This window comes from Aptenodytes patagonicus, chromosome Z (genome assembly GCF_965638725.1).
Source record: "Aptenodytes patagonicus chromosome Z, bAptPat1.pri.cur, whole genome shotgun sequence".
Taxonomy (NCBI): domain Eukaryota; kingdom Metazoa; phylum Chordata; class Aves; order Sphenisciformes; family Spheniscidae; genus Aptenodytes; species Aptenodytes patagonicus.
In genome coordinates, this window is record NC_134982.1 from 84,493,537 (window position 1) to 84,519,230 (window position 25,694).

Consider the following 25,694-nt stretch of genomic DNA (forward strand, 5'->3'; position numbering starts at 1 on the left):
TTACAAAGGCACCCAGTGGAGTACTTACCATCTCCTATAATAATCTGCCCTGCTACGTGATTATCCTCATTATAATTGCTGCACATCATATTTCTAATAATTGGGAAGATATTATCTTCCATTTCTTTGCCAAAATTCCAATCGATGGGAATTCAGTCCATTTCTCTAAACGCTTCCTGCACGGTTTTCTCAAACGCCTGGACTGGCATACTTCATTTCCTAGTTTATACTTTGAAGGAGAACAGATATAAGCGTTCATGCAAATTTCTTCACCAGCTGTAAAACAGGCAACTCCTTCTCCTGAAGATCTACCACTTTCTATCAGATCTTCCTACAGATCTCTATTTCCATCTACATAGAAAATATCTGCAAACCATCAGTTCAAGGAGTAAACTACTATTGCTAATGAAAGCCTGTAACTGTATCACTGTAGGAGTCAATCTAGAAGATTTCTGGATTATCTGGAAGTCAAGATACTGAATCTACTGCTTTTGTCCCTTCTAACATTAATCTGTGTGGAAATATGCAACATAGTCCTAAAAAGGCAACAATGACACATCAGCCTATCAGAAACTTACCAGAATGAAGTCAATCAACAAAACACTGTAGTACCAGGATTCAATATACACAGGAAAGACAGTGAGTAAACTCTGACGCTGGTGGGGTGTCACAGTTTAACCCCTCCCAGCAACTAAGCCCCACCCAGCCGCTCGCTCACTCCCCCCCGGGGTGGGATGGGGGAGAGAATCGGAAGGGTAAAAGTGAGAAAACTCGTGGGTTGAGATAAAGGGAGCTTAATAGGGAAAGCAAAAGCTGCACACGCAAGTAAAGCAAAACAAGAATTCATTCACTGCTTCCCATGGGCAGGCAGGTGTTTGGCCATCTCCAGGAAAGCAGGGCTCCATCACGCGTAACAGTGACTTGGGAAGACAAATGCCATCACTCCGAACGTCCCCCCCCCTCCTTCTTCGTCCCCCAGCTTTATGTGCTGAGCATGACGCCATATGGTGTGGAATATCCCTTGGGTCAGCTGGGGTCAGCTGTCCTGGATGTGTCCCCTCCCAACTTCTTGTGCACCCCCAGCCTGCTCGCTGGTGGGGTGGGATGAGGAGCAGAAAAGGCCTTGACTCTGTGTCAGCACCGCTCAGCAATAACCAAAACAGCCCTGTGTTATCAACAGTTTTCAGCACAAATCCAAAACACAGCCCCATACCAGCTACTATGAATAAAATTAAGTCTACCCCAGCCAAAACCAGGACATGGGGTTATATTCTCTACTACACACTGTTTACTATCTTTGTAATTAACAGCGTTATTGTGTAACACAAAATCTGTATGGATGGCAGGTCCAAGCCCAGTAGCAGCAATGTAGTACTGTGGCACCACTCTCTCCACCAGGAGGGCAACACCAGCTGTGGTATGCCGAAAAAATGTATAATAGCATTAGGACAAGAACTGCAATTCCACGGAGTGACCAAAATTATCTCTGAATAGACTGAACAAAAATTACCTTGTGATGTTAAGTAGAGAAGAAATTTTTAAACCATATCGCTGATTGCTTTGTGAATCAGCTGGCTGGGAGACCACAAGAAGAAAATGAACCGTTTACTGGGTCTTGAATAACGTGAAAGATCTTCATCTGGTACAAAAATCTCACCACTGAAGTGCCACTGTGTAACATGGATCTTTATACCTATATTCAGCATCTCTTCAACAGCAACAAACACCATAAAATCCACTACAGGAAGAGAAGAGCGACATTAAAATAAGAACACTTGTTAAAAAGATGATAAAGCAGACTACCATACAGGAAGCAGAGCACCATTGCGCTATTAATTCCAATTAGGAAAGGCTTGAGAAAGGGGGAAAAAAAGAGGCCTGGCTGCCTAAACGGCAAGGGAAGTTAACAGAAATGGGAAAGCATCCTCCAATAGACTTAAGAATTAGCAAATGAAGAAAGAACTGTAAACTCTGACACATAAAATTAAACATATAACTAGATGGAGGAAAAAAAATCTGAAAAACTAGCTAAAGGAATCACAACTAAATCTACAAACGGGGGCAAAAGGTGTCCTAGAGTTCTATTACCTATTAATGGTCAAGGAATAAAGAAGCACTCAGAAACAACAAGGCCATTTGCAGGCATGCTTAAATGGGCTCTTTTCATGGCTATTCACTGTGGAAGAAGCCTAGTTAGGTTGCATGTCACAGTGGTTTTTTGTGAGGGGGACAGAACAGGATCTGTATGAACAGGCTATGGTGTATCTATGGACAAAATAAGCACTAATAACCAGGGCCAAGTGACACTCACATAAAGCCTCTAAGAGAAAGCTATGATGAATAGCTGAAGTATTAATTATTAGGCTAAGCTCCCACTTAAAATTTCCTTGCATGGCAAATATGATACCCATTTATTATGACAGTTTCCAAGGAGAACTACAGGTCTGTGAAACTGTAATCTGTACAGGACATTTTAGCACAGATTATAACAATGCTAGAACAAGCAGATATACGAATAAACATAACGCCAAGGTGGGTGTGTTGATTTTGCTTCCATAATGAGAAAGCCAGCATTACAAACCTCCTGAAGTTCTGATGAAGACATCAATATACATGTGGATGAGGATTATCTGACTCAGAATTACAACTGGCTTGTCCCGGTACAGTAACACTAAGAAAAAAGCATTTTGGGTCAAAAAAGTTGGTGAGAATTCCCCGTTTTTAAAAGCCGTTCAATTAGAATTACGCAGCTAAATTCTACTCTGAATCTGTAACTATTCAAGAGTTACATTATTCCATGAAACTCAGAGAATGTCCCAGAAAATTGCACCTGAACTAATTCAGATTGCTCTCCAGCTTCAGGAAGCGCTGAACTCAGAAGTATAAGAAGTTATTGCTGCATTTTCCTGGCAGTTTACTTTACTCGCATTAAAACTCAGGTGTAGGAAAACATTCCAGTCCAAATCTCCTGGTTATTCCCATAACTGTTCCTTAAGTGTTTGTAAGTTCACCTACTGCAAATCCATTTCTATTATATTTTTTTGCAATTTATAAAAGAAATTCTTCATGAAAGTTAACCTTTGCACTTAATTCTACTTTATGTGAACATTTTCATTTGATACACTTTAAATATTCAAAAAACAGTTTCATGTTGCTTTTGTCTTCTGCTTCAATAGACTCTGCCTCTCAAAACAATCTGTAATAATTCCTTACTGTTCCAAATTGCTCTATTTTCCAGATTTTCTAAATAAAAGGTAGTGCAAGTACATCTCACCACTCAAATCCGTAGTTCTTTCAACCTGCCTTAATGTGTTATGTTGGTGAGGAGAAAAATCTTCCCTTAGATACTCCATAACTATGAACAAAGGCTACTTTAAAATTGTTTCCTTACAACAGAGATGGTAGCATCAAACTCCACTTTTACTGAAATAAAAATAAAATGCAGAGCTTTTATTTAAAACACTGCATGTAAGAAAACAGATGGATACCATAATTTTAGCAATAATTTCATGGGGTTTCTTTTCCAAACGTGACAGGTGGTGCATTTTGGGTTTTTTCCTCCATATTGTCAAAGTTTCTTTGAAATGTAACTTGGTAAGAAAACTACGCCACAACATACTCATGAAAGTTGGCACTACCACATAAATCTTCGCCATTTGTCTAGCCCATACTCGCCGGACTCTCAGTTTTTAGAACTATGGCCATCAGGTAAACCGACGCCCAGCGACCTCTATTTCAGAGACGACGCACGGATTTCGACTCGGGCCTCCGCGCTTTGCCGCCCTACAAAGAAGCGAAGATTGAGGATCTCTGCGCTACAAGCTGACCGGTACCGTTCGCAAGGTTAGCCTGAGGTAACGCAGGGCGCTTATTCGCTTTCCACCCCGACTGCCGTAATTGCCTTCGCTTCCTTTCCTCACGCCTGGACTTCTCCACCGCCTCCACAGAGCACGTTGCCATTTCCCCGGCCGCCCCGGAGGGAAGCGCTGCGCCCGCCCCGCGGGCGCGGGAACGCCGGCCGGCAGACAAAATGGCGGGCGGGGGTGGAGACCGGCGGGACGCTCCCGCCTCTGAGGCGCAGGGCGGGCCCAACCGCGGACCGCCGCTCGGGGCCACGTGACCGCGCAGCTCGGCGCCGCACTACAACTCCCATCGCGCCCCGGGGCAGCAACCGGTTTCCCCCCCCCTCCATTCCGGCCTCACCTCCCCCTCCCGGAAGGCGCCGCGCGGTGCTGAGGGAAGGTCGCGCAGGGGGAGAGGGTCGCTGGGCTGCCCCGTCGCTACCATGCTGGCTGCCGGTGTCCGCAGGTTTGCCACCTCCGCCCTCCGCAGGAGCCACTATGAGGACGGCCCTGGAAAGGTAACGTGGGGAGTAGGCTCCGGGCCCGCTGCGGCGCGGCCTGAAGGTCGCGGGAAGGCAAGGGGCCTGCGGCCGGGCTCGGGAGGGGGGATGGCGTAGGGCGGGCGGGGGCCCGCCGGGGGTTGGAGGGGGAGGGAGGATAATGGCTCGCCGCGGAGGAGGGTAACGGCTGCCTGTGGGGGAGCGGGAGAGGGAGAAACGTGTCCCTGAAGGACACTGCGCTGGCGGCGCCCGCCCGGCCCGCAGGCAGCCTGCGGCAGGCCTAGCTCAGGGGCCGAGCCCCGCCGCAGCCTCTGGGCGAGGGACTGGCGGGAGATCGGGGGATGGCTGGAGAGGGGTAACCCTACGGTTGGAGCCGCAGTGCGGGCCTACCCTGGCTCGCCGTAGGCGCCGGGATGAGGCGCGGGCCCCTCCTGCTTCGGGCATGCTCAAGGTGAGCTCCTCGCTCGATGAGCCCCCGTGAAGGGTTTAGCACCTAATCGGGTTCTGAGGCCCCACCGAACTGGATGCCGCTGTGAGGAGCAGAGTAACGACTGCCCTGTTGTCGGTTCTCCCGGTGGGCTTTGGGGTCTCGTGGTACGACTGTAAAGGCCACAGCAAAGCAAACTGTGGTGCGAATGGCTTCAGGGTCCTTCCCTGCAGCCTTCTGCTTCGGTGGTACAGATGATGAGCATTGCAGTATGAGGGGCAACAGTGATACTGTAAACGCTTTCTGATGTACCTTGTGCTTAACACGTTGTCCTAAGGCCTACATCTAAAAACTGATTTTACATACCTAATGAACATGAGGAAAACCTTCGCAATGTTGGTAATTAAGTGTCAGAGCAGGTTGCCTAGAGAGGCTGTGGGGTCTGTATCTTCAGGGACGTTTATACTTGACTGGATGAGGCCTTCAGCAGACTGGCCCTGTGCTGAATTGGGGGGAGAGGGGAAGAGTGGACAAAATGACCTCCAGAGGTCACATCCAAGCTATTATTCTAATTACTGTGCTTCTTTCCTTGAGAGAAAGGGAAGTTGTTTGAGACTGAATATTTATTTTGTCAGTTTGACTCCACCTGTTAGTGCTCTGAGCTTCTCACTATTTTCAAGTCGATGAGGAAGTAGTTACTGTATTGATTGCAAAACTAATGCATTTTTCTGTTCTAGAACCTCCCATTTTCTGTGGACAACAAATGGAGATTACTCGCAGTGATGTGTGGGTTTTTTGGAAGTGGATTTATCGCCCCTTTCGTTATAGTCAGACACCAGCTTCTTAAGAAATGAAGAGGACAGACTGTAATTGTGCTAAATGGGTAAATGATTTTGTTAGATTTCATAACATACTGGAATTTGTGGTCAAAACTGAGCTTTAAAGACTCTAACCTTATCTAAAATCATTATTACAATTTGCAGCTTTTAGCAGTCCAGGTGCTTAGAGTTGTGGTCTGCAGTTGCATCTAAACTCAAATAATGAATAGGTTTAAGTTTGCTTCGCAGGGCTGCTGCACTCTCATTGACTTGTGAACTTTGACTCCCCAAAGGCCACACCTCTCTGACTGCAGCTTCTCGACAGTCTACAGCTGGGCTGACTGGCAGAAGGGTGCTACTGATTTGATTTGGATAATAACTGTAACCAAGGCCGTGTCTACCTTCTTCTTTGAGGAAACATAACGCTATACTTCTTGTAATCTGTAGAGATAACTGGCATGTGTGATGTGAACAAAACAGTATGAGAAACTGTGATACTGTAAACGCTTTCTGATGTGCCAGTTAAAACTCAGGGGAAGACAAGATTTCTTGAACTTCGGTTCAACCATGTCGTAACAATCACACCATCTACATACAACATTCCTAACCATTTACAGGATAAAGTACACTTAAGATAAGGTCATTAACAGCAGAAACGATTCTAATTGATGCTTGCTGATGATGCTAACAGACAAAGGAAGCCTCAGACGTAGTTCAGACTGTGCAAGCACACCATTTCCAGTTGAAAAGCCACTTCAATTTATCTTAATCTGATTCCACTTTGGAAATACTTGGTATTGTCAATTCTATAATCTGAGAAACAATCTTTTTGAGGAGCTGGAATAACCCAAATAGTTCTTGGAAGAAAATAACAGTCCTCACTGGAATCTCATAACTGGAACAAATTGTGAAGTCATCTGTGTAATTCCTTCGCCAGTCTGATAGTTTTGGCTCCCTAGACTAAGGAGAAAAAAAAAATCGGGAGGCTTGTATTGAACTTGAGCATTTAGAACTGTATGATTTCACATAAGTCAGGGGCTCTGCTACAAAAGCACGTGGTGGATGAAGAAAAGCCCATCAAAATTCTAGTTAAAGCATATCAGCTGTTCTAGATTCAAAGGTAACAGAGTTCTTAAATTTGTTAATTTTTTTTTTTGCAGAGTTGAAGTCTTCTACACATCACCTTTCAGTGGGAAAAGGATAGGTGCAATTGTGTACCATGCTGAATGTGTCTAAATAAAATCTTAAATCTGAAGGTTTTGGGCTGTGTATTTTGTGAAACTCCTGAAGTGCTTTTGACAACTCGTGTACACTGAGAACCTCTTCAAATTGCAGTGTATTGACATTAAATTAAACACTAATTGCCTTTACATATAAAAAGAAGGTTGGAAAAATCACATTTCAAAACTGAAGTTGGGCTTAACATTTTTAGCTGGATAGATGTTAAAATAGCTTTACTAAGCTATGTGGTCTTCTCAAATACTCTTCAGACTTTCTGAATATCATCCCCTTCTCTGTAATTCTTCTTTTTAAATATGTCTTTGAGCGTGGGTGGTTAAACTTAAACCAGTTATTTTTAGATTAATTTATAGAGGCGTTCTCCTCTCATGGTGTATTCTAAAACTAATTTTTTTCATGGTGTCATTACGTTGATGGGTTATAGTCATTTAGGAGGAGAGGGGTCCTGAGGGCTACTAGTTACAAGAAGTTTTCAAGTACGACCCTGTTTCCAGCCCTGCCACCAACTTATAAAAACTGCTGATGTGAATCTCAATACCCATAACCTTTCATCTCTTGCTGTTTTACTTATTTCTATTACTGCAACTGTAAGGCATGCTCGGGGGGGATCTGAACCTCCAGTCTCCTGTCTTCCAGGTGTTACCTGGTGTATGCTCCCATGCTGTGTGTGCCAGTAAGAGTCATACAAAAATTAAACCATATCAGTCCTGTTTTGGATAAGTTAGCTGACTAAATGTATCATGTTAGTCATAAACTATTATTTGATAAACCTGTGTTCATGGTATCCCATTATTTATTAATCTTTCCTTTAAAAAGAAAGTTTAGTACAATTTTGTAGCCTTTTTAATCTAATCTGCACAGTTAATTCTTTCAAGATTTCTTGAGTGTAGGTTAAGTACACTTGCTGATTTTGATCTGTGCACCTCTCCAGTTGTTAGCTTGTATTTTTAGTATAACACCTGCACACTGTAAGTTTCAAAATGAGTAGCCCTATTCTCCATTCATTGCGAACTGTGTTATCCTTACGTGCTGCCAAAGCTGTAATTGGTCTCTTTAGATTTGGACTATTTCTCTACATGGCTTGCTTGGGCAGTTTTTAGTAATTTTCAAGCCCCATCAATTACCAAGTCAGTAAGTTCTCTGTCTGACTTAAGTAATTTGTTCCCTTAGGTTTTTCAGAACTTTCACTTCTGTAATAGAAACACATTAACAGATCTGTTTTGATCTTTCTGTTAATGCAAACTGGGACAGTCTGCATTTTACCCAAAGGCATTTTTTTACTACCAGATTTTCTATAATCTCTGTTCAATAAAGCAAAGTCTAAAATTCTTTGCTTGCTTGCTTGGGTGGAGCATACTGGTTGTCGTGGAGAGATAGGTGGCTCCTCTCATTAATATATGTTTGACAGTGTTTAATTTCAGAGGCGCAATTCCAGATTGTATTTGTTTCTCTGCTGTTGAAAGAAGATCACTGTTTATATCCATGCTTGATTTTGGGAGCATATGTCAGAGCCTAGAGCACCTTCCCTCTTCAAACTTTTTTTTTTTTTTTTTTTAAAATGCTACTCCCAAAATTATCTTGGTCTTAATCTTTTTTGTTTTACCCATTCTATGGTTTCCTATTTGAGTCCTCCCACTCTTCTATTTGGTTATTGACTGCTAAATAGATAAGCCAGAGAAACTCAGGTAGATTTCTTAAATACATTTACTACTAACCACTGTTCATGGCATCTCGATTCTTTTCCATTCCTAGCTCCACAGGGTGGAAAACCTATTTGTGGCAGCAAAATGCTAGGGCAGACCAAAATGATGGTCTCGGGGAGTAATGCTGCAGATAAACTAACTTTAAAAAAAAAGTCCAATTTGAAATACTAACGTATGACTCCAAGAGGTGCTGCGCCGCTGTGTCTTCTATTTAATTCGCATAAATGGGACTAGCCCAGCTCTGCAGCCTGACAAGCCCTACCCTGTCATCCCCGGCACAAGTTAGGGGATAGGTTAGCTGATTTTGTGACCCTATTAAATACCAAGTGTTTGTTGACCTCCAAGGAACCAGGATCTCATCTCGGAATGACTTGTCTAAACACACTCCCACCACAGATATTAGCACGGAAATACCCAGCCCTGAGCCATTCCAGAGGTGGAGGTGTTGCTATAGGTATGTAAGAACGAACTGATATTTAATGGTTCTAACTGGGATCAGATCAGATTCATTAAAAACCAGGAGCTGTGGAAGTAAGTTGTTCAAAACGTGAGAGTATGTTCCGTCACACTCAGCTATATAATAGTCTGAGTACCCAATGAAATACTTATTTTTAAAATAGCCTTCTGGGTTCCCTTTAGGGCACCTTGACTTGGTAGAAGATAAATCAATTGAAAAAAACGAGATAGAAAAATAAAACACAGGCTGGATGTTATAGGCAAAAAGCAATATGTAAGTGGTGCTTCTCACTCATTAAAATTGTGCAAAGGAAACCAGACAGTGGTTAAAGGACATCTGGGAAAGAACACAACTGTGTGAATGATAATATTTTTTTTGCTTGCTAGATGCTGATTTTAAGGAAAATCTTTTATGGTCCCTGATTTTTTTTCCAGTTTTCTTTCTATAATTTTCCCCTTCACAAATTCTATTTTGGCTCAAACTCAAAATAGTTTCACTTTGTTTCCAGAGAGGTTCACGCTTCAGCATTTTAATTGTTAGATATCAGTAGTCTTCAAGCAGTTTCTCTCTTAAATCTAAGCAGGCATGATTTAGATGTCCTTATGATTTAACATTTGGAATGTTTCCAGTTTGGGGATCTTTCTGTCTTACTCTGGAACATTACTTTGTCTCACTTCATAAACGCAGCTAAACATTCACAAAATCTTTACAAAGTGCTCTGAGGCTATCGAAGTATTTTGATGGAGAGAGGAAGAGGGAGTGTATCAGAGGTTAGAAGTTTTTAGGAAAAACAAATGGCGAATGTTTGACACAAATAGGATGGCAAGGCAACACTCCAAATGTATTTGCTTTATGTGTTTATATTCTATACCTCAGAGATGTGCAGAGATAGCTAATTCTTAAACAATCTGATAGGTAAAATTCAGTGTTGACAACTGCAAGGTGATAGTGGGGCAATTTTAACTCTCATGGAGGTGATGTATCCTGAATGAATCATGATCACTCTAGCAGAAGATGCCATTGCGGGCTGCTGAACGAAAACATCTGCTCAGTGTACAGTGGCAATCAAAAAAGGCGAGGAGGATGTTAACCTCTTCTACAGAAAGGGATGGAAACCATAATTGTGGATATCACAGTGCCATTGTTTACGTACAAGGGTATGCCATTCCTTGAATGCCATGTGGGATTTTCTGATTCTGCACCGATAGAATACTGAAGGACACGAAAAAAACCGTAATGGTTTCAGATATGGAAAGGTTTCAACATGAAGGGGGAGTAAACTGTTAGAACTCTTTAGTTTAGAAAAGAGTAAGAGGAAAAAGCTATCCTCTCAAAATCATTCACATCTGAAAAGTATTACTAGTCCCAATGGCAAGAATTCACTGTTCACACCTCCAAGCTGTGACTTCTGCAGTGGGTTAGGGAGCTAAGGAGGTTTCGTTTGTTAGTTTGTTCGTTTGAAAGGGGGGGGAAATGGAGCATCGACTTTGAACTGCTCCTTCACAAAGCAATATCCTACCCTACAGGAATGAAATTTAGTATTGAATGGGAGGGGGGAATGAAGGTCTTGCGTTCAGTTACATTAAATGGGGTAAATATCTTGATTTGATGAAAAATATTGTATATATTGTTTTTTCAAATCAATTATTTCTGGAATTTCTGTTCAGCAATTAATTTTACAATGTATCCTTTTCAGATCCAGTTTTCAGACAACAATGGGCATTAGATTTTTTTTTCCCTAAAGAAGAAATTCCAGGTTTTGTTAGTTCTGCCTTGAAGCATCTGGTATTAACCCACTTTGGAGATAGGATACTGGATTTGGCGAACCACATTTCTGAAACATTGTGGGCAACCCTTACATAATAGATTGCATATTAGTACAAGGGAAACCTGGGCTAAGGTTTTTCTTGCTTTAAATTAAGTTATGGACAACCATTCAAAGTGATATGTTGCCCTATACAATAATTAGAGTATGAGTTACTTCTGAAAATTACATAAAAATCTTTTTACTATTAATTAAATAGTAGAGTAAAAATTCAAAATCTTTTCTAATATAAGTTGTCAGCTACTCTTTTCCTTTTAGGGTTTTTCACTGGCCTGAGATTTTTATTTCTGTTTGAGGTTAACATCGGAACATGAAACAATTTAGAGGTTTATAAACAAATTGGGCTTGAGGAAGACAATACGACAGTAGAGCTGTAGTTGTTATGACAACCAAATTAGCAGCCATTCTTGTTGAACGTAAGCAGTGGATGAGAGCTTGGACAGCATTGCACAGGCTAACACATGAAAATTATTTTTATTCCTTAAAGAATGTATACACTGCATTTCATTACCTTGGCTGATTTCCAGAATCTCAGTGTAGCAGTATTGGTGGGTATTATTTAAAATATTAAATACAATTGTTAAGGGAAAGAAAGAAAAGAAAGAAAGAAAAGAAAGAAAAGAAAGAAAGAAAGAAAAGAAAGAAAGAAAAGAAGGGGGGGGAGAGAGATATCACTAACTTTGCTGCCTCCGTGTAAAAGAAATTGATTGTTTTCAATTTCATGAGCAAGAAAATATAGTTACAGAAAGGTCAAAGGATACACCCACTAAGTCATAGCAGAGCTGGGATACAATCCAGCTGTCCAGTGCTATAAAAATATTCCTGCCTCTTCTCACCTCAGTGAGATAACGTTAAAAAACCGTAAGAAGTATGTGTAATCATTATTTTCATGTGTGAAAATATGTAGAGTGGGGCAAAATAGATTAATTTTCTGGTTTGTTTAACTGGAAATTGGAATGGGTATCAGAGGAACACAATAGCATGCTAATTTATTGTTATCGGTATTGTAATTACATCTTCAATTATCACAAAAAGACGTAGGTAGAAAAATGGGAAGACTGCTGTAAGTTTCTGTGGATATTTGGTACTGGAAACACGAGCTTTGGAACGGCATTGACTGGTTTATGGCAGATCCAGATAAAGAGGCAGCGACCGTAAGACCCTCTGTACAGATGGGAATGCATGCAATTAATCATTGCTTCAATTAAATAAAACATAAAGGTAGAATTGCCCCTCCTCTGCCGTACCCGTAGGTTTTATCAGAGGCAGCTGTGCTAATGGCCTGTTCCTGCAAACTGTGAGCACCAACCTCTGACCACCTTCCTAACCAGCTTTTGTTTGCTCTGATTCTAGCAAGAAGACAAATGTTAGTTGCTCTCTAGGATGATACACTCAGCAAGTTTGACTTGCATTTAAATGAGTCTAAAATAATAGTATTTGCCGGAATTAATGTGATCCACTGTTCCATTTTCTCTTTCAGTATTCCATGAATAATATTAAGTTCTTTTCTGTGGTTGTGCCACCTTTTCCATTAGCTATGTAGAGCATGCAGCTCTTTGAAAAATGTCAGTGTATAAACAGTGTTGCTGAGAACCTAACTAAACCTCTAAAAGCCAGCAACAAAATGTGGAAATGCTGGTGAAAAAATGGTGCGTGAAAAAATTACGACAGGTGGTGGAAGGGGAGGGTTGAGATGAAAGAGTATGGTTTGATGTTTTGTTTCTTTTTTCTAAAGCTTTGATTGCACCATTAGAATTCAGAATTGCTTGAGGGTTCTTTAGACTAAGTGTAGCAGAAAAAAGTGCTCCATAATTCTGGACTAAATATACTTTTGTAAAGACAATTATAAAGATCTCATCCTTGAGGAAGAGAAAACCTGGTAGCCACTAGCCTGCTGCATGTCAGCACTGATATTTGACTAAGCTGGGCTTTGCAGTTAACCAAAGCTACTACCTGTTTCCTGAAACAGTGGCGGGGGGAGGAGGGGGGGGGGGGGGAAGTAAACATATATACGGGTCATTAATATGAATGGACAATTCTTTTTGCATGCGTTCATGAGCCATCCAGGTAATTGAAAGTGAAATCTAAAGAAGATGTGCCTCTAAAGAAGATCCATCTCTTTAAGACCTTGTCTTACGGTTTTTTTTTCTGGCAGCCTGAAGCACTGCCAGTTCAGATTTAGGGACAGCTAATTGGAAACTTTTCTGGAAACGTGCACATCACTGTACTCCAAAACCACGCAGGCTGTGCATCAGCTCCCCCCGCCCTCGCCCCATCGCTGTCACTTTTCTTTCCTGCTTGTTTTTCCAGACATGCTGCTGTCCTCTGAATCAAATATCGCAGAAAATTGTTTTCAGCCAAACAGCAGCAGTTAAGTTGTTAACTCACTATTATCTCAACCCACTGTCAGGAACTATAAATGCCTCTTTATAGCCCAGTTGGGAGGATTTTAGCGCTAGCTTTACAAAGCTGGGTGGGGAGGGGGCTGGGGTTTTTTTGGAGAGGGCAGGGGGAAGGCTGGCAACCCCTAAATAAGGTCTTCCTTTTCATATTCTGAAGTGGCAGCGCTAAGGGGGAGGTATTCTGCAAAAGGATTTAGATACTGCATCATTCAACTTGTTACGCGCAGTTGAAGCACCTCTGCCAGTACATAATGCAAAAGGAGAGTACGGGCACCTGACAGCTTATCTACAGGACAATTAATTAGCTGAAGGTGTGACTTCAAAATTACTTAAACTTTAGTTAATTCTTGGTTTGACACTGCTTTCAAGTTAAAGTAGCCCTATATCAGTTCAATTTAAATTTACCTCTGGTGTCACTTACCTCTGAAGTCATTTACGTAAAACAATTTGCCAGTTACTCTAATTCTAAGTACGTCAGCAAAAACTTAACTAATAGCACTTTAGATAGTTCATTTTTTAAGAAGTTAATTCAAGTTAATTTCCCTGAGGTTTGCTATGTAGTCAACCCTAAGAATGGGATGTGCAAACCCCAGAAAGCCAAGTAGAGCATCAGCACTGGTACAGTACCAAGCACAAGGGTAGGACTCAGACCCTCCCATTTCTCTGGGGCGTTAGGTGCGTCACTTGTGGTCTCAAAGGAGAAACCGTGCCCAAGGTAGGGGCCATGTCATGAGGTTTTTAGTGGTTCAGGTTTCATTTCTTTACAAAAAGCCCATAAATTGCCAGTCAACCTAATTTTATGTGAGAGAAGATGACTTTCAGCACTTGCTCCAGTGAGTGTTTAAATACAGTCATATATAATTAATATTTTTTATTTATTAGAACACAAACTCAGGTCTCTTCTCTCCTAGCAAAATGCCCCAACCATCCCTCCTATGCAACAGATACTTAAATAATCCTTGAAAAGGGAAATAGCTCCGGCGGGTGGTACTGAGAGCACACCCTCATCAGCGTACCTGAAACTGTGTGGATTAAAGCACACTATCGGGATGCCAACGGAGATCACTTGAAACTGAACCTGGGTCTCTCATACTCTGCACAAAAGCTCCCCTGGGTGGGAGGTGACCACATACTGCTTCTTTCTCCAGCTAAATTTAGATATCCCTCCAGTAGCCATGCGAACACCACTAAATCAGGTCATGCAAGAGAGGAAATCACCGCAGGTTCTGCTTTTGAAAACGGCATTACTGTCAGATACATACTCTAAAAAATTTTTCTGAAATTATAGGAGAGGGAAAATACAATATGTCATCAGGAACTGAAAACATTCATTTCTTAAACCCTCCCTAGCAATTTTCAGGTAAGATTACTAAATGAAACCTTTGGTCTCCCTTAGAAATCAATGACCTCTGAAAAATTAGTGACCAAACAGAAATAGAAGACAATTCAAGGTAAGTCTATTGACAAAAGAGAAAGAAAGAAGAGTTCAAACCATCTCACTAAAGATGAAATAGTGGAGGGTGCTGCTGGATGAGAGATACTAAGTCGAGATTAAAATGTCTCACATCTGCAATGAATCACACTTAAGAAAAACTGCCCACCAAAGGTTGTTTGTCCACCTGCCAGGTGAAAAAAACAGATAAAAATTGGGACCTAAATTTTCCCAAGTGTTTCTGCTCACTACCTCAGTCTTCATGTGAATAACCATCTGTGGTGGGTTGACCCTGGCTGGATGCTGGGTGCCCACCAAAGCCACTCTATCGCTCCCCCTCCTCAGCTGGACGGGGGAGAGGAAATATAACGAAAGGCTCGTGGGTCGAGATAAGGACAGGGAGAGATCACTCACCAATTACCATCATGGGCAAAACAGACTCTTCTTGGGGAAATTAGTTTTATTTATTACCAATCAAATCAGACTAGGATAATGAGAAATAAAACCAAATCTTAAAACACCTTCCCCCCACCCCTCCCTTCTTCCCAGACTCAACGTCACTCCCAATTTCTCTACCTTCCCCCCAGCGGCACAGGGGGACGGGGAATGGGGGTTGTGGTCAGTTCATCACACATTGTCTCTGCTGCTCCTTCCTCCTCAGGAGAGGACTCATCACACTCCTCCCCTGCTCCAGCGTGGGGTCCCTCCCACAGGAGACAGTCCTCCACAAACTTCTCCAACGTGAGTCCTTCCCACGGGCTGCAGTTCTTCACGAACTGCTCCAGCGTGGGTCCCCCACGGGGTGCAGTCCTTCAGGAACAGACTGCTCCAGGGTGGGCCCCCCATGGGGTCACAAGTCCTGCCAGCAAACCTGCTCCAGCGTGGGTTCCTCTCTCCACGGCTCCACAGGTCCTGCCAGGAGCCTGCTCCAGTGTGGGATTCCCATGGGGTCACAGCCTCCTTCAGGCATCCACCTGCTCCGGCATGGGGTCCTCCACGGGCTGCAGGTGGATATCTGCTCCACCGTGGACCTCCATGGGCTGCAGGGGGACAGCCTGCCTCACCATGGTCTTCACCACGGGCTGCAGGGGAATCTCTGCTCCAGTGCCTGGAGCACCTCCTCCCCCTCCTCCTTCACTGACCTTGGTGTCTCCAGAGCTGTTTCTCTCACATACTCCCACTCCTCTCCTCTGGCCGCTGTTCCGCAGCAGTTTTTTTCCCCCCTTCTTAAATACATTATCAGGGAGGCGCTACCACCGTTGCTGATGGGCTCGGCCTTGGCCAGAGGCAGGTCCATCTTGGAGCCGGCTGGCATTGGCATGGGGGAAGCTCCTAGCAGCTTCTCACAGAAGCCTCCCCTGTAGCCCCCGTGGCTATGCGAACCCAATACCCCATGGGTGAGTTTGTACTGGTACAGCCGGCAGTTCCACGGGCAGCGTGGATGGATCTGGTTTTGCGGGGTGGCGGGGGTACCGAGTTGGACAGTGTGGGTGCAAACTACACCCTGCCACTGCTGGGGGGGAACAGAGAGCAGGCTCATGGTTTTAGCACAAAACACGCACCGAACACACGCAAGAACAGGCGAACAGGTTTTGGTAGCTGAGTGCCAAAGGACAGAATATTTTTTATTTTCCTAAAGAAACAGAAATCAGGATTCCTATCTACAGTTTAGATGCTACGTTAACAGTTACTGAATTAAGCCATCTATAACTACAGGAGGACTTTAAAAATAAAACAGCAGCAATGGATCTCCTTATTCTGGCTCATATTTCCTACAACGTTTGTGATGCAAGGTACTCGGTTCTGAATACCCAATCTCAAATGATTCAGACAGGCCGATTTTTCAGAAAAAGTCTGCCAACCCACTTTGTGAACGCCAGATCAATGCAGAGTTCGGGAAGTCAAACTCCCAAAAATTAGAAGCTATTAAACTAACAATAATTTAGAAAAATTTCAGCCTGTATATTTAAAAAGCTATGTTGTTGTTTATCCTTAACCCCAAACATTTTCTGTCTCAAAAATTTGTATCATCTCACTAGCCATTCTGGAAAACTACAGTTTCTCCATTTCAAGCAATAAGTATCCTATGAAACTTCACCACTCACCCCATTTGGTGCTGATAATTAGCTACCTATATGACAATCCCATTCAACTGCTGATACTTTAAAATTTTCCAGTCTTCTTGTAAAATACAAAAGTACTTTAAGAGGCAATGCACCATCTGGCCTCATAATGTCTCTGTTACTCTTGCAGGATATAAAAAATTCACTGCTCCCTCCCTTTCCATCATAATCTTCTGCAGGTTCTTCTGTCCAATTTAGCTTCTTTTTATCTTAAAAACATAGTAAATTTAAAAAGCATTCAAAACCCAAAAAAGAGCCAAAGCTCTATGGTATTGCCATGCCGTAATGCAAATGTGGTTTTAAGCTAGCAGGGATGACACTGCTAATGTCACATAAAGCAGACATTTAGAGCAGAAGTGGTTAAGTGACTTTGGAAAGTTCAGGTTTTCCTTATTGAGTGTTTTCAGACCTTGGAGAAGATATTTGCATTTCTTGAAACACAGGCATATTTTTAAAAAAATAGAGAAGTCCTAGCAAAAAGTGCTTCAGGTTTTGTTTTGCGGGGGAAGCTATAAAATAACAACTGGATATATTCAAAGTCTAGCTAATTAAGAAATTCCTTTGAATTTCAAATAGACTGTAAAACTTTTGTAGAAGCACTAAAAAAACCAAAAGTATGTGAAAAATCAAGTCAGCTTTTTGTGCCACCATTTTATTTAGCTCTGTTTGATGCATCTTTTCCTAGTTATTGATTTTCTTCCTTTTTTATGTATGTATATGGTGGTCCACAGGTAACAAGAATTTACAGAAGTGTCTGAATGCTTAGAGTTGTTCTCTGTTACACTGAAAAATAGTATTTGTTACTTGGGAATGAATGTGCACAGAATGAAGAAATTAAAACCATTCATAAAACTTTCCAACTACGTTTCCCCCTATTCTGTAGTGCTTAGCCACAAAACCTAACTTTCCTAAAACTTCATTCTTTGCACAGAATGATAACTTACATAGTACTGCAATATATGAATAAATATTGTCTAACTCTTACTTCATTTCTTTGCTCAGTTCAAGTGGTATCATATAAAAGTCCGAAGGACTGCAATCATTCCCATACCTCATTTTCTCAACAGTGTTTTTACATTGCTGTGTTGCTATAACAAGTATTATAAGTGGAAGAAAATTGAAATACATGCTCAAATGTTTGCCAAAAAATTAGATGTTCTGGACTGCTGCCAAGGAAAAGGGAAAGAATTCCCAGTAAACCATCCAGCAGATACTACCCACCCATTCAAAGAATATCCAAAACAGCAGAATACTCCTTCATCTGGTGACGTTCATAAAATCCAAAAGTACCTGAATTAGATGCCTTTTCATGTAGTTTTGTGCGAATGCTTGATTTCTCTGTACTGTCTGGAAATAATTTGTTAAATGTCTCAGGCTTCCCTGAGATACTGCTAGTGTCTAAAACGTCACCTGTCAGAAAGAAATGACCTTTCCATGAAGAAAACGATCGTTGCTTATGTCTTTTTAAATGCTGATAAACTTACATGAGACCAACAACAACAGCAAGATTTATTGTACAAAACCCCCTAGTATATATGCACCATCAGGTAACTTCACATTCTCTGATGAATAAACAATTGAAGTCATAATTGTTTGTGCATTCCTGCAAATGTCAACAAAATCAAACATCTGTCGTGCCAGATAAGGAAACGTGACTCATTTAATATACTTAGCACTCTACTCAGCCTTGAAAAGGTCACTCAGATTTTAACAAGCAGCGCGTAGTTTACTGGCTTCTAGTAAATGACCATGTAGTGACAATAAAGCTATGACGGTATTTGGTTACCCTTCAAACGACATATTTGATTAAGATAACACATCATATTTAGCACAATCTGTTTAATGTTGCTTTTGGATATACTCTAACCCTTTAATTACAACTGACTTTAATATAAAATCATTTTTACCAAAGTGATGCTCATAACCCCCAGTCCCATCCCACCAAAATAAGCAGAGCAAGCCAGAACAATTGCCTTGAAAGCCACCAATTTAAGACAACAAAGAACATACAAAGGCAGCATTTACTCTTCTGCCATCTTCAGTGGCAATAAACAAAATCCACACACAGTCCAACTGTGGATTGAAGTGATCAGCAACACGCAGGTATTGCTCATCTGCCAAAAGCACAAGGACTAAACACCCTTTTGATAATATTTTGGCTTCCTGCATCAGGCTCCTTGATCCAGTCCTGAATCCTGTCAGAAATGACTCATGGCAAGTGCTGCTTGTTATCCCCACTGACCTACACCAAAAGGCTGTTAGGACAGCCCAGGAATGTCTCATTTTGCATAGAGCTATTTAGCTGAAAACTGATCTTTTGAAACCATTCTCAATATCCTTCACTATTCTCCTGTTGGCCTGTACCCAAAATAATTGCTAATTTCAATGAGAGAGAGACAGTTAGGGGTGAATATGGACACAGTATGGAAGAGAGGATCATGCCTGCTTCACCAGATGGTGCTAAAGCATGGGTGCAACCCCTTGGTCATTTAGTCAATTTTTTGCTTGATGGCTATTGTAACCTAACACAAGAATACAGTGCATAGGGTCTCATTTGGCTATAAAAACCCTGGCAAAGTGTTAATATTCCTGGTACTGATGAGTTCATTCTGTTCCTCCTTAAAACAAGAAAAACTAATCCTGAAAGATACTATTATATGGGAGACCAAAATAATCAACGTATTTTGCAGACTGGTTGGCAGGTTAGAGTTAGCACAGATGCACAAATGGGTTGATCACGTCCCTGGACAGCTGGTGGGAGCTGGCCCAACTCTCTTTCCTCTGTTCTTCTCCCAAGTATTTGACTCCTGAGCCAATTCTGTGAGCTGGCTCCAGAAATTCATTTATAACCTATGGGGGTGATTTGGGATGAGAAAACAATAATCTAAGAAGGTATGTGCTTTGAGTAAAGGTGAATTTGAGGTGCTTTAGATGTCTAAATTATGGAAGACCTTGTACAAAGGAGGAGAAAGGATATGGGCTGTTCTTCCTTTCCATTCATTTCTGGCACATGAGAGAGCCACAAGGCCCAGTGAAGATTATACTACTTACAGAATTATTTTTTTTCATCCCCAAAGGATTACAAAACACTTCATGAAGTGTCAGTTTGTTTCACACCTGCCAGTAATGGGAAATATGGATTACAGCCCTCTGTGCCAAGGTTGATCACTGCTACCTTGGGAGACGACAAGTGGGTCTGTGTATCCAGTTCATTCCTGAAGGACTCCCTTGCGTAAATGAGCTTGAATTTCAGCTGATACTCAGCTAATCGAATAACCAAGCTTTGCACTGGGTTGTTACTAGGCTCTCTCATTGCCTGTTCCACCTGTTTTAGAGTTTTGTTGGCCTGACCTCTTCTACTGCAAATACACGGTAGGTACGGACATGCAAGCAGAAGTCACTTCCAAGGCAGAACATGGCATCACTGTGAGGTGGTGGCCCACATTGTCTAGGATCACCCGTTCACATGATTAGATCACGTACGTGCATTTGCCATGTTTAGCACCCTTCGTATAGACCCATCCTACAGTATTTTGCACAACACAATTGCAGAGATAGATGGCAGCACAAAGGATCAAGGTATTCAGTTACAGATCAGGAAAAAATTATGCATACAGGTTACACCTCTCTTTCCTGGAATCTGAATAATTGGCCAAATGGAATATGAAATAATTTCAACAGGAAAAGTAAAGAAGAATACCTTCAGAATAAGATCAGATTTAATCTGCAGTGTTTCTTCAAAATCCATATAATTGCAATACAGTTATGTTTGCAGAACAACATCATCCACGGACCATGGATGATGGTCCCCATGCATGGGGAAAAATGTAGTTGATGGGAAAGGTTGTGAGTGAGTTGAGGCAGAACTGATGACTTGAGTCACAGCTAGTGGTTAAAGTACAGCTAAAAAGTAAAAGAAAATGCAGAACTCAGTGAATGTGAGATCCCAGTTAGCAGCAAGGCAAATAGCTTTTAACAGAGAATTAGAAAATTGGAAGAGCTATAAATATCAGTTACAGGTGACACACGAGGAGAATGTAGGCAACAACTTATGTCTTATGGTAAAGATAGTCATTTGGGGGAAAAAGTATTATTTGAAGGTGTGCTCATGGTCTTTTTGCTTCCCGGTTATGGTTTGGATGTCACAGTGCTGTAGTTAGAAAGACCAGCAAGCTGTCCAGTGTTTGTGTAGTACAGCTTTCTGCCCCTCTCCACTGTCTGGATGACTTGAAAGCCCAAAATCTGAATTCAGTATCTAACTGAAACACTCAGTTCCGTTACTGCCAGCAACCGCCTGTTGAGCAGGAAGTAAATAGTCAACATTTCTTATTCCCGTAATGGACTGAGTAGCCTAAACAATCAGAAGGAAATAATTTTTTACAGATTGCATAATTCCATTGCAGAACATATTGCTCCAAAGGAATAAAATGTGTGGAAGAGTTAGAAAAAGATTAGAAAAATTCAAAGAGGACAGGTCCATCAGTATGAAATAAACGTGATGGCCCAAATACAATGTGAACTCTTGACCATAAGACAGAAAGCCGTGGGGAGGTATGCTGGGAAAGGACCTGTATATAATTCTGTATTTAGTACCTCTATATAGTTCTATGATTTCCTATTTCTTATGTTCTTTTGTGTCTGCTGCTGGCTGACCTCAGAGACAGGACACTGCCTTAAGAAGACCCTTGGTCTGAGCCAGTAAGGATGTTCCTATGTAAGCAGGTTGGAATATTGTCTTAAAAAAACGGTCCTTTAAGATGCACCTTTAAAAATTTAATTGTGTTTCAGACCTGGCAAGTGCATGATTAATCTTGATCATGAAGATATATTTCTCTTTGTGTTATATTTTTAATCATAATTAAGGACATTTTTCTACTCTGGGCCATATTGCTATTTCATTTACTTAAGCTGTAATGATTAAATCTAATTTGCTACTCTGTGAAATCTTAATCCTACTGAAGACTAATGGGTATAGTACACAGTTCAGTTAAGAAACAGATTCACCACATAACCTCCATTAAATAATTCCATTTATTTCGATAAAACTAGCTGGCACATGAAAGAAAGAATCTATGGTGGTCTCTAGTCTCCAGAAAATCACAGAATTTTTAATACAAGCACTGAAGAGATGTTTTGACCTCTTCCTGAACATATGATTTCTCACAGCAAGGAGTCATGAAAAAAATTTCAAAACAAATCCAGCTCATAAAATCTGTACTCTAAAAAAAGCCACCTACATTTTGTGCTTGATCTTATTTTACAAGTACAGTATTATCCTTTTCAAATATATGAAATGTCAGCTTGAAAATACAGGGATAAGGGCTTCCATATCCACAGTGAATATGATTTCTCTAAAAAACAATGACAGAAAAGCCTATTACTAATAAAGTATTCTCACTTTAATCACGTTTCCTTCATTACTCCCATATTTTAGGTGATATAAAAGGAGGAACAATTATTGCCTTGTTCACTTTGATTTATTTGGCTCAGTGCCTCCTTACCTAGGTAATGTAAAATAAACTGTGCTACATGGGTCATTTATGATGTGATTTAATAAGATGCTTTTTATTTCTAGCCTGAAGGGAAACATATTAGTTTGTAAGCACCTGGCAAAAAAACATTTCTTTCATTGCTTTTCTATTTTCATTCAGTAGACTTCAGCCTACAAGGTAATTTAAAGCTACAATGCACAGGTTGTCATAGAGGCAATGTACTAAACAGGACTTCAAAACCCACATAAGGATATGGTGCCTGGACACCACAATAAGGAAGGTCATAACTACAAGCTTGACCAGTTCCTAACTTCCTATGGGTATTTCTGTGTAAATTAAGACTTGTTCCTTTTCATTGTCTGAAACAGGTTAATGTTTTTCCTTAACAGCACATGCTGTCTACAAACAAATTTTTATATACGTAACAGACACCTGAGACAGACCTGGAGGTAAAAAAAACAGAGCTAGGAAATTGGTTTTCTACAGACACTTTGAATAACGTGGGCAAGTTTACCACACTCAAACTTACAAAAAACTTACAGGAATTTGAGTCCTGTTTCTATGGCTTTTAGGTTTTTTGAGGATTCATTTATACCCATTCTGTGGGAATAACTTCTAGCTCAACTTCGTGCATGGCAAAAAGTTAAAGGAGCTGTTATTTCAAAATACTACGCAGGGATACTCCATATATCGTCTGTAAAAGAGCTGATGTTGATCACAAAGCACTGCAGCTAAGATCTCACACCTGTTTCCATTACAAATCCCTGTTTTTTGTCACTCAAAGTTTTCAGACATTCCCATTTGAAACAACACTGTCCACCTTTAGGCTTAGCTGGAAAGAGATTCATAAGTGAGAAAAACAAAAAAAAACCCAAAAAACCACATTGCACCTATTTTTTCTGTTTCTAAAAATAAGTAGCACTTCACCGCACAGCTCCACAGACAAAGAAATTTTCAGCTGTTTCCATTTTTTTTGTCTGTTTCTTTGTCTCAGCTACCAATGGTTGAGACTTATGCATCTAGCACTGGATTGTTCATTAGGTTTATGCCCCCATGCATGCATATCTTATTTGCTAGTCTACAGTCCCGTCAGAGTTAAAAACACAAGTATGAAATCTTTCACCGTTGCTTGAAAAAATCCCAACCAACAAAACAAAAAGCCCCACCAAGTGCCCTCCTGAAGATGAAGTCCTAAAATCGAGCCTAGATAGTCACCTGAGTTTTAGAAATGTGGTAGCTCAACCACATGAAGGAGGTGGGGATTCTGAAGAAGTGGTGAAGGGGTCCTTGCAAGGCTTTTGGGAGGAATTTAACCAACAATGCAAACCTGCGTGAACAGCGCTGTGGCTTACTTCTCAGTCCCCCCATGTAGTTTAGATGAGAATGGTAGGAGTACACATCATTTTAGCTGTAGTTTATGAGACACCCTTGGATGTCTTAATGTATAATGAGAAGAAGAGGTACGATGTTAGAAACTACTGATGACTTAAAATCACCTTTAATCTGCCTGTAGGTGAGAATCTCTGTAGCTATGCCTGTATAGTTGCACAAGCAGCACCGATTTGGGATGTCATGATTTGCAAGGGCATAAATACAAGTACCATCAACATTTCTTTAACATACAGCCTTCGGTGTCGGTACATTGGTACAGCTGATGGAGATATCGTGCCAGGTACCACACCGGTATACAGCCCCATCTCTCACAAAACAAGTTGTGCAGACCTCTGCTGCTATGTCTCTGCAGCAGTCCTGATGAGGCATATTCCTCTCTCATTTTACACTGTCTCTTCTCCTGACAATATGACAGTGGAATTCCAGACCTGTCATGACTATCTTAGAGACCAAGAGCTCTCTCCTCCAGATTTAACACACTTTATCCACGCACGTGGAACCAGGCAGTTTTGTTTGCAGACAGTGCCAACAGGACCAGGAAGGATCCTTCTACAACATGCAGGAAGAATTCTACTATTACCCTGAGCAGAAATTCAAATTCCATATTTTCAAAGGTGTTCTTCAATTTTTTTTTAGGTCAAAAATATGCGAGTCTCAGAAGCACGCCAACATGCTTTTTGGTATACAGGTAAAAGATTAACTAATTTCCAGTTAAAATTCTTTTCTCAGGAGGGCAAGGCTATTAAGGCAATTCTTGTTTCTGTTACTGCAATGATAACATCTGATGCTATATCTTCTGGCAGTATTTATGCATGTGAAGTAAAGCACTTACCAAATGGGATATGTGGTTAGTACATCAATATAGTCATATAATCCATAAACATTTCTCTTTCATAAACTCTTATCACATTATCACTGATTATTTAGAAAAAACATTAGTGCTGTATGACATCCTTCCCTATCTTATTTTTAGCCTTAAGTACAGTTAAAATATGCTGAGGAACAGGGATATAAGGTGGGGAGCAATCTGAAGCAAGACTGGAAATGGGGTAACTGGAACTTCAAAGGTCTTACAAGTTGCAACTCTATTTCACAAACTGCAGCCTGCATATACCTGGTCCAGACTTGGGTGGGAAGGAACCATCGCAGTGTGCCAAGAGCTGGGTTTGCCAATCCAACCAATTTGCCATGCTGAATAGAGCTAAAGCAGCATGGTTCACTACTCAAAGAGCAGTGTGGATAAGACAAAGCTAAAATAAAATAAATTTGCTAGGATGTTTTTTTAAACTGTGGAAGCAGGTATGCTGAAGGTGCACACTCACAACTCAAGAGATTCCATAAAGAAAATCTATTTATGGACTAAAGACGCTAAAAAATGTTCAGTAAAAACATCTCTTGATACAATTCACCAATAATCACACAGATTCCTCTGTAAGATCATGCTTCATTACTCACTGAAATTAGCAAAATGAATTCTCTTAACTCCAGGGGGGGAATCAATTCAGGAACCAGTGAATGTGTTGATGCTGCTCTTACATAGGCAACAAAAGATTATGTTTTGCTATTTTGCTATAGCAAACCTGACTGCAGTAGAAGACCTAAGGGAGCTAAGACAAATGGTTATAAGAAATTATTTATGGCTAGATTTTGTCTCATCTCTCTTGAGCCTGCAACTGTAGTTAGGTTTACTTTAATAAAATAATAGGAAGCAATCTTAGTATCTGGTTTAAAGGTTAGTATTGTACTTTCGGAGAATCTAATCTTATCCTGGGCTCCCTGCCGAGCTGTATTAACTGATAACATTTCCTTCTGCATCTTCTTAAAGACACTGTCATGCCATGTGCAGTTCACTGAACCACTGGGTTTTGCTCTTTGTCTTTTCTTGGATTATATATATTTCATCAGTCTTGGGCTTCCATCTTACATAAAGAAATGGCTTGTTCTTAGCAAGGAGCGTGCTTAAAGCTTGTAGCAGCACACATTGGATGGAAAGCACGCAACACAACGAAAAGAACCTGCTCTGCAGCACCCATGAGCGTTCA

The 25,694-nt window shown here is 41.2% G+C and overlaps 1 protein-coding gene and 2 non-coding genes across 3 annotated transcripts; all 3 read left to right on the top strand.

The window, feature by feature from the left end:
• The first annotated feature begins 4,183 nt into the window (after positions 1-4,183).
• Positions 4,184-6,842, top strand: COX7C (cytochrome c oxidase subunit 7C). The gene is made up of 3 exons (XM_076362545.1): positions 4,184-4,360; positions 5,507-5,652; positions 6,748-6,842. The coding sequence occupies exons 1-2, from the start codon at positions 4,286-4,288 to the stop codon at positions 5,621-5,623; spliced, it is 192 nt and encodes a 63-aa protein (XP_076218660.1). The 5' UTR covers positions 4,184-4,285; the 3' UTR covers positions 5,624-5,652; positions 6,748-6,842.
• LOC143173239 (small nucleolar RNA Z39) lies at positions 5,018-5,080 on the top strand. The gene has a single exon (XR_012997495.1). It is a non-coding gene; the product is annotated as a small nucleolar RNA Z39 (small nucleolar RNA).
• Positions 6,044-6,105, top strand: LOC143173238 (small nucleolar RNA Z39). The gene has a single exon (XR_012997494.1). It is a non-coding gene; the product is annotated as a small nucleolar RNA Z39 (small nucleolar RNA).
• Positions 6,843-25,694: the final 18,852 nt, after the last annotated feature.